Genomic DNA, 13,604 nt, shown 5'->3' with positions numbered 1-13,604 from the left:
AGGTAACCACTTTCTTTCCTCAGCTGTACCGACATGGAGACCGTTCCCCAGTGAAGACATATCCCAAGGACCCCCATCAGGAAGACAAATGGCCCCAGGGGTTTGGTCAGCTAACCAAGGTAGGTCAGAAGCCAGCTCTCCCTCAGGATGAGTGACTTCTAGAGCAGGCTGCAGAACTTGGGGCCTCACCAAACTGCTATTTCCTTTGTGGGTGCTGACTCTGACCACATTTCTTAACCTTACTTTCATGTGTACTCAGATCAAAATGGTTGTATACCATGCCATGCACTTAATAAATGACTTCTGGGATAAGATTAACCCACTCCTACTTCAAGCCAGAAACTTGGAAAGCAACATTGGCTAAGCCCTCTGGGACTTGTGAGCCATCTCTTCCTTCTGGGCCTCTTAACCCTTGGGTTTGTCCACAGGAGGGGATGCTCCAACACTGGGAGCTGGGCCAGGCTCTGCGACAGCGCTACAATGGCTTCCTCAACACCTCTTACCTACGGCAAGAGGTAAGGCTGGGAGCTTGAGAGACAAGGGGCATGGGATCTGCTCTTTTCACCCTCTGCCCTCAGGGATCTTAAGGGTGAGGCTGAGCACTCTGGCCTCCTGTCATGCATTTTTGGTTACAGCTACAGGACAAGACATCCAAGGGCTGTCTAGAACAAAACCCTAGAGGCTGAGTTGCCCCTGCTTGGCTTGGGAAGAGGCGAAACTGATCAAGCATCCGAGCTTAGACTTAAGGGCCTGGCAGAGTAGTTTCTGATGCTGTAAAATAACTCAGGCTTTCCATCCAAGACACACTATTGTGAGCCAGGCACTATGCTAGCACTGAACGTAATGGTACACCATACAGATATGATCTTTGTTTCTAGATGTTGTTAATGTTTCCTTGAGGGCCAGCCCTATCTTGACCTTGCCCTTCCTCTCAGCTTCTTCCTCCCTTTTCACAATTATCTCTGTTCCTATCTTATTTCCTCTCCTGGTCTCTAAGCCTGTTATAAGCCTGTGATTGGAGATAGTTTCTACCCTCAAGGACTCTGGCCTAGATAGGAAGACAGGTGTGGTTATAAAACCAGGAAGACAGACCGACAGACCTGAGAGCCTTATTGACTAAGCACTTTGGACTGGGAGGGGCATTTGAACTAGAACCATTCCCAAAGAAGTTCTTCACAGGCTGGGGACAGTCAATCCTCAGGTGAGTGTTTGGACTTTGGCTGGGAAGAGGGACAGGGAAGGCCAGAGAGAGGGAGAGGGCCAGATGCATGGTGGATTCACATTCTGCTGGGTAACCATCAAGAACAGGTCCTCCACTGGGGCCCCACTGAGGGGCCAGAGCTCCCCAACCCTGTCCCCACAGGTGGGGCTCGTGTTGTCATCTCTCCAGGTTTATGTGCGAAGCACAGACTTTGACCGGACCCTAATGAGTGCTGAGGCCAACCTGGCTGGACTCTTCCCTCCCAACGGGATGCAGCGCTTTAACCCAAACATCTCTTGGCAGCCTATCCCCGTCCACACTGTGCCCGTTGCCGAAGACAGGGTAAGACTGGCCAGCCCTTCCCTGGGGATGGTGGGAGGGACAGCTCTGGCCACTGGCCCGCTGATCCCTGATTCCTTCTCTGCGTCTGCGTCCCCTCTTCGGTCTGCAGCTGCTGAAGTTCCCTTTGGGCCCATGTCCCCGTTTTGAGCAGCTGCAGAATGAGACCCGGCGGACACCAGAGTATCAGAATGAGAGTATTCAGAATGCAGTGAGTAGGGCTGAGGTGGAGGTCACCACACTGCCCTTTCCCCCAGAGCAGGACCAATTCCCTGATCCGTTTTTCGTAGCAATTTCTGGATATGGTGGCCAACGAGACAGGGCTTACGGACCTGACCCTGGAGACCGTCTGGAATGTCTACGACACACTCTTCTGTGAGGTGAGCTGGCTCAGGGTCCCCCGGTGTGACTGCTTTTCTCACACCTCAGCAGGCCCAGGTGACTGGGCCCGTAGATCACAGCGCTTGTATACCATTCCCACGGGAGGTCCAGGCAAGCCGCCTCTTGTGAAACAAGGGAACTTCCCTCATGCGTGAAGGAGAACCTCAGAGTGGGAAACAGTTTATTGATCGTCAGCAGTTCCTGCTTCTCTCCACCCAGAGCTCTCATGGTATCTGACTCCATCCTGCTGAGTCATCCTTTTTGTGCCCGAGCCTCCTCTCCTGTTCCCTGCAGCCTCAACACGGTCCATCATGTCTCCTGGTTCTAGCTCCTGTGCCTCTCCCCTCCCTCCCCTCACACACACACACAAGCACCATCCCACCGGGGAAGGGAGCTGCTCCGGGGAGAGGCTCTGGCCTCGGCGGGGAGCTAACCTGCCCGCTGCCATACACAGCAAACACACAGTCTGGTCCTGCCGCCCTGGGCCTCGCCCCAAACCATGCAGCGTCTGAGCCGGCTCAAGGACTTCAGCTTCCGCTTCCTCTTCGGGATCTACGAGCAGGCAGAAAAGGCCCGGCTGCAGGGGGGTGAGTGACAAGAGCAGCATGTCACTCCCCTGCTCAGCACCCTACAGCATCAGAAATCTGCTGTTTGGGCCTCTCACGTGCTTCCTTCTCTACCTGAGATGTTCTGTGCTCTTTCAGGACCAGATCCCCCTAGTTCTCCTGTTAGTCATCAAAGTGTCAGTTCTCCAAGTGCTTAGCACGTTTGTCAGTGTATGACCACAACTAGGTTTGCATGTCTCATTTCTGCCATTCATATTCTTAAGTTTCACCCGTGTCAGGGGACCCTCCCCCTCCTCAAATGAATACCTATCCCCAGAGGACCACTGGGGGCCGCTTTGAAAGAAGGCTGAGAGTAATAACTGAGGCCAGTTTCCTGATTTGAGCACCCAACGGCGTGCCAGCTGGCAAACCTTTCTGACATCTCAGTAGTTTTCAGAGCCTGCACATGACAGAGTTCCCCTGGCCTGGAGTCAGCATCTTGTGTGCTCTGAAGCAGTCTTAAGTTGACATTTATCCCCAGCTGGAATAAGTCTTCAAACATGGGCAGGGCCTTATTGTAGCTCATTTATAAATAAATGGGCAGGTTTCTCCATCTGTGTTGAACTATAAATAGATACCTTGTTTTATCTTGCTTCTTTTTGTAAATGTGGAAGTTTGCAGACAGCAGGGGATGCTGTAGAGTCCCTGTGTGGTTGCCATGAACCTAAAGCGTTCTCTGTGTTGGGGATCAGACTCAGGACTGTCGGAGGGTGAGAGGACCACAGGAGAACACCGAGTGGCTGTAGCCACTGACACTGGGGACTTTTCTCCTTCAGGAGTCCTGCTGGCTCAGATACGGAAGAACCTGACCCTGATGGCAACCACCTCCCAACTCCCTAAGCTGCTGGTCTACTCTGCGGTAAGCTCCCACCCTCCCCAGCTTGCTAACATCCCTCGGGGAGCTGGGTCTCTTCTCAGGTCTCTTCTCTCTTCAGTGCTGGGCGTGGGCAGTGCTGATGGGGAGCCCTTCTCCCTTACAGCACGACACCACTCTGGTTGCTCTGCAAATGGCACTGGACGTCTACAATGGTGAACAAGCCCCCTACGCATCCTGCCACATATTTGAACTGTACCAGGAAGATAATGGGTGAGTGGAGCTACCAGTCTGCCCTCAGGAGGGGCACCTTACGTGGTGGCTGTGGGCAGCCTGAGGACCCCGTTATTGGCCTGGTGAGCAGCTCCCATCTTGTCTCCCATGAACCCTCAGGAATTTCTCAGTGGAGATGTACTTTCGGAACGAGAGTAAGAAGGCCCCCTGGCCACTGACCCTGCCTGGCTGCCCTCACCGCTGCCCCCTACAGGACTTCCTTCGTCTCACGGAGCCTGTCGTGCCCAAGGATTGGCAGCAGGAGTGCCAGCTGGCAAGCGGTACTGCAGACACAGGTGAGCTGCTGCCTGCCTCTCTGCCAGCCGTGTCGCAGGACAACTTTCACTTCATACCCACAGGTCTCGAGAGAGCGGACACACTTCCTGTCATCTTGTTTCATGTCCCTAGACTGTTCACCTTTCCACCCTGAGACCTACTCCTCGCCCTCAGCGGACACCCCTTCTCACACCACTGAGAAAACAAAGTGACCTGGAGAAAATCGTCTCATTCTCCCGCCACCAGGTCTTCCAGCTTACTTGCTGGTACGAGCCACCACACTGGGCCAGCCTTCCACTTACACTCTGGGTCTGTCTCTTCTCACCTCCACACGGACCCCTGATGCTCAGTGTTTCCACTCTGCTGGATCAGTCCCATCTCAGAGCCTAACAAAAGCCTCTTTGGCCCACACCTCTCTCCAGCTACCACTCCACTTCTTTCTCCCCTTGTAGAGTAGACTCCTTCAAACAGTTGCCTAGACTCTGGTGTTGCTTCCTCACCTCCCCGTCTCTCAGACTTGTGCTGGAAATCTTGTGTTACCTGCCACTCCATGGAAGCCCCTCTTGTTAAGGACCAATGACCTCTTACCAAAGCCAGTGACCAATTCTTAGTCAGGTTCTCTTACCTCTCAGCAGCATTACAGAATTGGTCACTCCTTCCTTGAACACTTTCTTGGCTTCTCTGGTTTTTCTCCTAAGTCACAGGTAGCTTCCTTATTGGCTTCTCCTCCTCACTAACCAGTGGATGGCTCAGGGCTCTTCTTGGCCCTTTCCCCATCAATGCCTACTCCCAAGGTGAGCTTATCCAGCCTTATGGCTTTAGATACCATCTCCATGCTAAGTTCTGTCTTTTTATGACTCACAGATTCGTGACCTCTTCTCTGAGCTGCAGACTTACATATCCAGCTGCTGACTTGAGGTCTCTACATGGATGTCAACTAAGGCTTCTCACAGTTGAAGTCTAAAACCAAATGCTCTTCCCCCAAATCTGCTCTTCCTCCAGGATTCCCCATCTTAGTAAATGCTGCATTAGCACCTAGGTGCATAGCATAACCCCAGGAGCTATCTTGAATACGCTTTCTCAGACCTCACACCCAATCCACTAGCGGGTCCTATCAGCCCAGTCTTTAAAGCCCAAGCTCTCACTCCCTAGTCCAGTCTACCATCATCTCTTGCCTGAATTACTGAAAAGCTTCCTAATGTTCTTACTGGGTCTACTCTTTTTGTTTTGGGGGGGGGGGGTAATTAGGTTTTCTTATTTATTTGGTTTCTTTATTTTTTATTACTGTAATGTAGAATTATTAATTTACTTATTGGTTTATTTATTATTAATAGAGGTACTGGGGATTGAAGTGGGGACCTTGTGCATGTTAGGCATGCACTCTACCACTGAGCTATACCCTCCCTGCTCACTGGTTCTGTTCTTGGCCCTACCAGTCTATCAGCACAGCAGAGTTAATTTTTTAAAAACATAAATCAGTCCCCTTCACTACCCTCCTTAGAATCTTCCAGTGGCTTCCCATCACATTTGGAATAAAATCCCAAGTTATTGACCATGTCCTTTCAGGCCCTACTTGGTCTGGTCCTCTGCCCTCTTCTCCTACTTGCCCCTCATGTACTCTGCTCTAGCCATACTGACTTTCTTGCTGGTTCTAGAATATGCCAAGCTGATTCCCTTCTGCATTCGCTTCCTGTCATCCCCTCCCCACCCCCCTCCCTGAGGACACTCTTCTCTCAGATCTTTTGTATGTCTCACTCAGTGACTCCAGGTCTCTGTTCAAATTGTCACTTTCTCCGTGACACCTTCCCTGACTGACCTACGTCTCTCTCCCTCATTTCCCCCTTACCTTGTTTTGTTTTCTTTATGGCATTTGCCACTAACCTATCATTTCTATAATTTGCCTGTGGATGGCATCTCCTCTCCTAGAAGGTAAATTCCACGAAGGCGGGCTTCGTCTTGGCCAGCTGTGACACCCTCACTGTAAGAACAGCACCCGGCATGTGGTGGGCACTTGTATGTGTTGAATGAACACTGACGTGACCTTTCTCTCCCCCTCACCCCACCCGGTGCTCAGAGGTGATTGTGGCCTTGGCTGTATGTGGCTCCATCCTCTTCCTTCTCATAGTGCTGCTCCTCACCGTCCTCTTCCGGATGCAGGCCCAGCCCCCTGGCTACCGCCACATCGCAGACGGGGAGGATCATGCCTGACAACCACTCAGCCCCCTTCCCTCTGCCTCCTAGGGGAGGTGGGCTGGGCCCTTGCACCTGACGTTGCTGCTCCCCAGCCCATGGACAGGAGACCCTGGGTTGGGCCTCCCCCTGATTACCCCAACCTAGATGAACAAGTGGGGCTCAGCTTGGCCCATGGCACCTCACTCAGCATTCATGTGCCTGATGTTTACCAAGTACTGTGTTGGACATTGGCTTTCTCCAAACAGGATTTGCCTGCTCTATGCTCCCCTAAGGACCTGAAATGTAGACAGGTATTGAGGTTTCACTCAGGACCTGGGATAAAAAAGACTGAGGGAGTTGGTGCTTGATCTGCTTTGCCTCTCCATCAAGCCCTGCTCACTCTCTTCCAGTCTGGAGTCCTTGGCAAATGGCCAGGGGACAGTCTTGCCTCTCAGTGTTTATTTTAGTGGGAAAAACTGCACAACATTGGGGGTCTAGTACTAACACTGGCCACCAAGGAACTGGATCACCTAAGAGCCAGCCAAGCTTTCCTTTGTCCAGCTGAAGCCACCTTTAGAGTCAGACATGATGCTTCCGATCTTTGTCAGCCCTGCAGTTGAGCAGGTCAGAAGGATGTTTGTACTTGGGAAAGAGTCGGGGAGGTGGGGGGGTGGACTGTGGTACCGAATCATGAAACTACTATTCCTGTCAGCTGGGCTGGGATCTCCAGGGACCCGAGGTATGTGCAGCTGGACAGCTCTTGACTGTGGCCCAGAATAGGGCTGAGACAGAGAATGAAGATTTTGGACTCAGTGCTGTTCCTATGCCTTGTCTTCATTTTGGGGACCTGAGAAGCCCTTTGAACAGGTCAGTGCTGGAAGATCCACTCAGAAGCTCAGTTGGGTATGGTTTTATTGGCTATGTCAGTAGTGAGCGCAAATCAAAACCCACTACCTGATCACTCTGCCACTGCATGTCAGAGAGGAGAAAGACAAGAAGCTTGGCTCCAGGATAGATACAGCAGTGACCCTTGGGGCAGCTGGGTCGCCAACTCTGGAGAAGTTTCTGGAGCTAAGTCCAGAGCAGTAACATGCCAGTTTCCCGGTCCCAGTGCCCCTGCTCCAACCCTAAGGCTTGGATACCTCTGGCCCTTTAACACAAAGCCGCCTCTTCTCGCAGGACTTGTTCTCATGTGGCTCCAAGCCCTTGCTTGGCCCCCACCTTCATTAATGTCTCTCATTTCCGCATCCCAGTTTCCTCCTGGCTCCAAATGAGAATGTGATAACCTAGAAGGGGTGAGACCAGTCTGACTCGCACCTTCCATTATCAGCCTCTGAGAATTTGGGGCTGACCCAGGGAACCTAGGACTCGGTAAGGTGACACCAGGAAACTGGACAGCAACCAGGCACTGCTGTGACGAAGACAAAGCAGAAGGGATGGAGGGCCCAGGCCGAAGAGACCACTGTCTCCTGGTTATCTTCTTTACTGACTACAACTCTGGGGTGAATGTGACAGGGCAAAGCTGGGGTTAGCCTGTACTGAACCTTGGGAATTAGGGTGGGCTTGACCAGCCCGAGATACACTCACCCATCACGGAGGCCAGCGTGTCCCCCATGGGATTGAACTCATTGAGCTGCAGAGACAAGGGGATAAGCATGAGGAGTGGGTGAAGGTATTGGGAGAACAGCACATGAGGACTAGTTTCTGGTCATTTTTGGTCAATAAGGTAGGCTGAATCCCTGCTTCCTCCCATGATTTGAGGGCCCAAGCCTCACCGACATGATACCAGAAGATTCTGGGTCATACAGCTGATACATCATCTTTCCTGAGCTTCCATCAAACACATCGATCGTCCTTAATTCATGGGGGGTACAACTTTTGAAATTAGGATCTGGGTATCGGCCCACAACAATGAGGTTGTACCGAGGATGCCAGGTTGCCTAGGAGATGGAGAGACTGGTCACAAGAGTAAATGCGGAACAGTCAAGAGGGCCATCAGAAGTGTCTTTGCCACTAACAACGATGTTAATACAACTGCCAAGTTAATAATGGTGATAAGACCTACATGAAATTACAGGAGTAATTTTCAAGTGCATGTTCATCTACCACTGCAAATTTAAAATCCCCAGCTGGCCTCCCTGACCTTCAGAATACCTTCAGGCCTTCTCTCTCCTTTGTATTTCCTGGGATCATACCAAGTGATAAATGTTTTAATTAACATCAGCCCGAGCCATTACCAAAGAGGTAAGCCTACAACAAATTGAAAAGCATCTGATAACCAAAACCAAACAGGACATAAGTTTTGAAGTAATCCCACTATTCTCCCTCTATCAACGTGAATGATGAGTTGAATAGAAAATGGCTAGTGGCTGAAAAGGGGGTTGGACATCTGTGTTCCCCAGACCACCCTGCTCAGTACAAATCCTGCAGTTACTGGAATGATGGGACTGACTGGGATTTTCCCAAAGAAAGCTTTGCAAGGAAGTTTTGAAGGAGAAAAGACATGATCAGCAGGAAGAAAGAACAGGCAATGGCTTGGCCATAAGTCTTCAAGTCACATGTGGGATGCTGTCAGTTGGCCAGGCTGGATACAAAGTGGGAGATGAGGACAGAAGGATCAGTGGGAACGCCAACTGGTGCAGGACCCTGATGTTACTGAGACCTTGGATTTGACCTGAGGTACGTGGGGGCCACTCTAATGCTAAATCACTGTTTACTGGGTACTTACTAGGTGCTAAGCAAGGTGCCATGTTCTTTTAGTATACTGCTTCATCCTCACAGCAACCCTGTTGGTCAGATACTATTATTCTCTTTATAGATGAGGAAATTGGGATCCAAAATGTAAGCAATTTGCTCAAGGATTCTACCCCACAGGGGGTCTGCCTGCCTGAACTATGCTATACTGACCAAAGAAGTATAGGCATGAGACCTGGAGGTCTGAAGGGGGGCTGTGGTTCTAGAAAAGAATACACACTCATAGAACAGGATAATGGCAGACTTCAGACTGCCTAGGGGCGTGGGCAGGAAGGAATCACAAGACGTGAAGACTAAGCCTTGGGGACTGCGGCTAGAGAACCTGCTATCGAGGGCTAAGGTCAGCTGCATGTGGTTAACTGAAGCGGAGGACAGAACAGAGGCCAGGGTCTTAGAAAGTGCTCGCGGTGAGGAGATCTGGGTGTGGGAACAATGCAGGAAAACAAGCTTGTTAAAGAGACATGAAGAAAACTCAGCAAAATGGGATCACAGAGTTGGGACAAACAGAGCAGAGAGCCAGAGAATAAGAGACGCTTTGTCTCAGGGCAGAAAGAGATCTGGGCTTAAAGGCTTTCATTTCTGCCCCCTTCTCCCCTCCCTGGATAGACTTGACCCGTCCTGTGATCACAGCTCCCGTCCCCTCCTCACTTACCTTGATGGGTGTCAGGTGCTGAAAGTGGCGGTGAGGGTGCGGGATCAGGTGTGGGGGGCAGTCCCACTGAGAGGCGGAGTAAACCCGGATCTCACTCTTCTGGTCAGTGGTCAGGAGCTGGGCTCCATCGGGACTGAAATGAGCTGGCAAAGTGAAAAGCCCCTGAGCTCGAGGAACCACAGGCCCCCTGTTGTCCTGACCGTCACAGGCCTCTTGCAGGGGCACCCTCCCTCCCACTCCTCAATAGACAGGGGTGGAAGGGAGGTGAATCTGGGCTGCAAACAAAAACATCCCACAAACTCAGCAGCTGATGGGGGAAGCTACAGCCAGAAAGGTCCCAAGACAGCTTGGCCGATGCTTTCAGGGGTAAAGGTTTGGCCCAGTAGCTTCTACACTTTGAGGGAAAAGCCCAGAAGCGGTCGGGTCAGCAGGGTCTGCAGGAAGGACGAGATCTGGTATATCACACCTGCGTTGACAGGATGCCTGTGTGGCAGTGAGTAGAGGAAGCTGGATTTCCCTCTAACCTGGCGCAGGTCCCAGATTTTCACTGTTTGATCTACGGAGGCTGTGGCCAGGAACCAATCACAGCATGGGTTCAGGGCCACATGGGTCACTTTCTTTTTGTGCATTCTCAGATTCCAAAGCTGCAGAGAAGAGCTTGGTTCAGGAGGGGACACAGAACCGAGGATGGGGTTCAGGGAGGGAGGGGGAGGACCTGGCTTCAGGGAACGCACCTCCCTGCCATCCATGTTCAGCAGGATCACATGCCCCACATTGTCTCCTGTGACCACCACTCGGCTTTTGACAGACACATCCAGGCTGCAAAACCAGATGCTGGAGGGAGAGACCGTGCTGTAAGATTCTTGGGTACAGAGTCAAATTCCATTTATTCACTGTTGAAGCTCATGTCAGACATATAGTAGACTGTCAATAAATATTTGTTGAATCAATGAATAACCTGCCATGGGCTCCCAGTGAGGAACACTCAGATTTGTCTACCGTCTAGATAGAGGGTATGGGGGTGGTGGGGCTCGGAAACTTGTCCAGTTACTGCTGGGCTCAGGATCCTCAGCTAGTAAGAGTCCCTGAAGCGGACAAAGCCAGAGCCATAAGGCGGGTCCCCAGGCTGGCTTGCCCACTACAGCCCTGGGTTCTGAGGAGGACTCATTTATAGCTTTCTCCCTTTACTCTCCATCCTCCACGCCACACAGTTGGCCTGTAAGGAACTTCTGCCCCCTTCTGAGCATTTAGGGGGAAACGCGTACACAACCCAGAAGCTGCATCTTGCTCTTTTGTCCTGAGACTACCTGAGGATGAAGAGATGGGGGAGTGGGGGGTGCTTCAGGGATCCTGAGAGCCGGCCAGGAGAGCTCAGATTCACATTTTTTTCCCCTCTAATCCTTGCTACACTGCCTTTTGCATCCCGTGTAAATATCTTTCATAGGGAGGGCTTCCTGTGGAAGAATAAGATGGAGCTGAATCCATCCTGTCACCTGTCCTATTGCTTGCGTATTTCTTACCCCTGTGGGGCAGCCCAGAATAAGGTCCAGTGCTAGTTAGACCCCCACACTCTCAATTGCTTAGGGAGCAGAGTTTTGAGCCAGTATCTCTGGCTCAAAATCAAAGTGACATGCATTTTGTTTCTCCAGCCACTTTCTCTATGGGCATGATTCTGTCCATTTAAGCTTCCATCAAGGAAATGGTCAGGTCATTGCAACCCAGTGAACATAGGGAATGGAATCTTAAGTTCTGAGCTCCTTCTCTAGACTTTAAGTGGCTTTCTAGGCCAATGCCATGCTGACTTGTCTAGTGAGAATCAAGGTCTAGTCTCATATGGGAAGGACTGACAGAAGAGCTGAAGCCCTTCCCTCTCTGAGAGAAGCTGAGGCAGGCTCCAGAACCCCTCCCGGAGGTAGTGCCACACCAGGCCCCGGGGGAGAGCAGCTAAAGACAGAGCCTGAGGAAGGGAGGGGAAGGTGGGAAGGGGAAGGCGCTAACACCTTTCTTTTCCTCCCTGTGCCGGGTTTGGGTAAAAGAAATGGGATCTGATGCTTTCACCAGAACTACACCGAGAGCCTAGAAGCCCTTTTCCCTCCTAGTTAAACTACTCACTTGCAGGTGTCTGAGGTGGCAAAAACTCGGAGAGTGTTGCCTTTAAAGTCTTGCAGCCTAGTGGTTCCCTCCATTGAGGAGGTGAAAAACTGGTTGGTATTGAGAGGGTTAAACTTCAGCCCAGTGATGCTGCCTCCAGCTCCAATCTAACACAAGGAAGAAAAAAGCCAGTGAATGACAAGGGCCCAGGTAGGGGACAAAGCCTGGGAGCAGATACGCTGTTTGGACATAGAGCCAGTCAGGCCGCACTTGGGGCCAGGCCAGCTTGGATGCCTAGACACTAGGATGCTCTCCACAGTACTAGTTAAAGTTTTAGTTTTATAGTAATTAACATACAGTGAATTTGGTTGTCTTTGGTATACAGATCTATGAATTTTAACACATGTATAGATTTTAATAACCAACACCAAAACCAGGATGCGGAACAACCCCCCCCCCCCCAAATCCCTTGTGCTCTCTCCCACTGTAGTCACATCCTCTCCCATCTCCTAACCCCCGGCAACCACTGATCCGTTCTCCACCGCTGTACTGTGGTTTTGCCTTTGATAGACTATCATATAAATGAATCATATAGTGTGCAGCCTTTGAGACTGGCCTCGTTCGTTTCAGTGTATTGTCCTGAGATTCATCCAAATTGCTGTGCGTATCTATAGTTCATCCCATTTTATTGCTGATTATTCCACTGTCTGGGTGTGCCATAGTTTGTGTATCATACAAGAGGTCTTTTCAGAAGAGCTTCAGCTTGAAACAGTGGCTGGGCTACAAGGGCAGGTGTCAGATCTGAGTTCCTTCCTATTTTTTCCAGCTCTCCCAGACAATGATGAGAATAATCACGTAGCATAACCTTATTAAGTGCTTATGTGCCAAGCACTGTTCTAAGAACTTTATATCCTCGAGGCTCCTCCTCCACTTCTCCCATATGCTGTTGCTATCCCAGCCTTACCTCTAAAAGGCCTCTTAACAGAGCATCCACTTAACTCACTGAACATACTAATTGGCACTTTCCATTTCCTCTACAAAACATTCTCACCTTTGCTCATGGTTTGCCAGACCCATGCTGCTAGTAAGAATCTGCTCCCACTAACTGAGTTCAGTGCTTACAAAGGGTTAGTTGTGTTTGTTCTTAAACCTATATATTCCAGTTGTACTTTTTGTAATCACGTAATTTAATTAAACATGTAATTTATTAAACATTTAAACTTCAAACACTTAAACATTTCATTAAACATGTAATTTAATTAAACTGATGAAATATGTGTAAAAAGGAAGACTTGTTATTTCTATGAAAACCACGTTGAACACTTTGGAAAAGCTGGGTAAAAATGAATTGCTAAAACTAATGGTTGTCGACTTAAGCATGGGTGAGATAGTTGTAAATGATTAGGGTGGGAAATGGAAACTAGACCCTATAAAGACTGTATTATGGGTGTGATGTATGCAAGACCAGGTGAACCCTAATCAGTGAACATTTACTCCAAGAAAAGGACTGCCCTATGTCAAAGCATTAGTAATAAACAATACATAAACATTTTAAGGTAAAATGTATGAGTGTTGTTCTTCTAGCAAGGGTGGGCTAAGTGGTTATGACCAACTCTTGCGCGGAGGACTAACCAAGCCTAAACAAAATGTGAAAAAGAAGTAGGTGTAAGACTTCCAGTTCCAGTGACAGTGGGTTAGCTGGTGTCAGGCCAACCTTCTGTCAGGAACAAGTAGAAAAGGCAGATAAAATATGTGTTCTTAAAGAAAAGTTTCGGAAGTCAACGAAGAGCTACCAAGGCATCAAGGACTTGAAGTCCAGGCTCATGGAGAGAAGAGAAGCAGAAGGTAAGCCTGACATGTGGATGCTGCTTTTCCTCTTGAGGCTTAGGCAGGTAAGAAAGGGGTGGCTTAGAAGCAGAGAAGCTGACTTGAAAAGGGGTGGCTTAGAAGCAGAGAAGCTGACTTGAAAAGTGGTGGCTTAGAAGCTGACGAGCTGAGCAGAGGTTTTGTCAGTCTTAAGGGGGTCAAAAACTGGAGTTCAGACCC

General features: G+C 50.1%; 2 protein-coding genes across 12 annotated transcripts in view; one reads left to right on the top strand and one right to left on the bottom strand.

Annotated features, from left to right (window-relative positions):
• The window catches only part of ACP2 (acid phosphatase 2, lysosomal), a 14,610-nt gene extending 1,490 nt beyond the window's left edge, over positions 1-13,120 (top strand). For 2 of the 8 annotated variants that reach the window (XM_032488617.1, XM_032488620.1), the window contains 10 exons: positions 24-119; positions 429-515; positions 1,364-1,543; positions 1,653-1,751; positions 1,831-1,920; positions 2,376-2,508; positions 3,303-3,385; positions 3,507-3,613; positions 3,734-3,909; positions 5,964-13,120. In XM_032488617.1, the coding sequence (XP_032344508.1) occupies positions 24-119; positions 429-515; positions 1,364-1,543; positions 1,653-1,751; positions 1,831-1,920; positions 2,376-2,508; positions 3,303-3,385; positions 3,507-3,613; positions 3,734-3,909; positions 5,964-6,097 (1,185 nt within the window). In that variant the 3' untranslated portion in view covers positions 6,098-13,120. Of the gene's footprint in view, positions 1-23; positions 120-428; positions 516-1,363; positions 1,544-1,652; positions 1,752-1,830; positions 1,921-2,375; positions 2,509-3,302; positions 3,386-3,506; positions 3,614-3,733; positions 3,910-4,021; positions 4,156-4,753 lie in introns of all 8 variants that reach the window. The other 6 variants (XR_004323184.1, XR_004323183.1, XR_004323185.1 and 3 more) reach the window with 6 other exon arrangements.
• Positions 6,956-13,604, bottom strand: part of DDB2 (damage specific DNA binding protein 2) — a 20,115-nt gene continuing 13,466 nt past the window's right edge. Inside the window, exons 4-10 of one of the 4 annotated variants that reach the window (XM_006190237.3) lie at positions 11,580-11,725; positions 10,202-10,301; positions 9,934-10,111; positions 9,468-9,610; positions 7,837-8,001; positions 7,649-7,694; positions 6,957-7,347 (exon numbers count right to left, since the gene is read on the bottom strand). In XM_006190237.3, coding sequence (XP_006190299.1) covers positions 7,298-7,347; positions 7,649-7,694; positions 7,837-8,001; positions 9,468-9,610; positions 9,934-10,111; positions 10,202-10,301; positions 11,580-11,725 — 828 coding nt within the window. In that variant the 3' untranslated portion in view covers positions 6,957-7,297. Of the gene's footprint in view, positions 7,348-7,648; positions 7,695-7,836; positions 8,002-9,467; positions 9,611-9,933; positions 10,302-11,579; positions 11,726-13,604 lie in introns of all 4 variants that reach the window. The other 3 variants (XM_032488609.1, XM_032488608.1, XM_014563960.2) reach the window with 3 other exon arrangements.

Source organism: Camelus ferus, chromosome 10 (assembly GCF_009834535.1).
Source record: "Camelus ferus isolate YT-003-E chromosome 10, BCGSAC_Cfer_1.0, whole genome shotgun sequence".
Taxonomy (NCBI): Eukaryota; Metazoa; Chordata; class Mammalia; order Artiodactyla; family Camelidae; genus Camelus; species Camelus ferus.
Note: the sequence above shows the minus strand (reverse complement) of the source record. Positions and strands in the feature narration are given on the sequence as shown.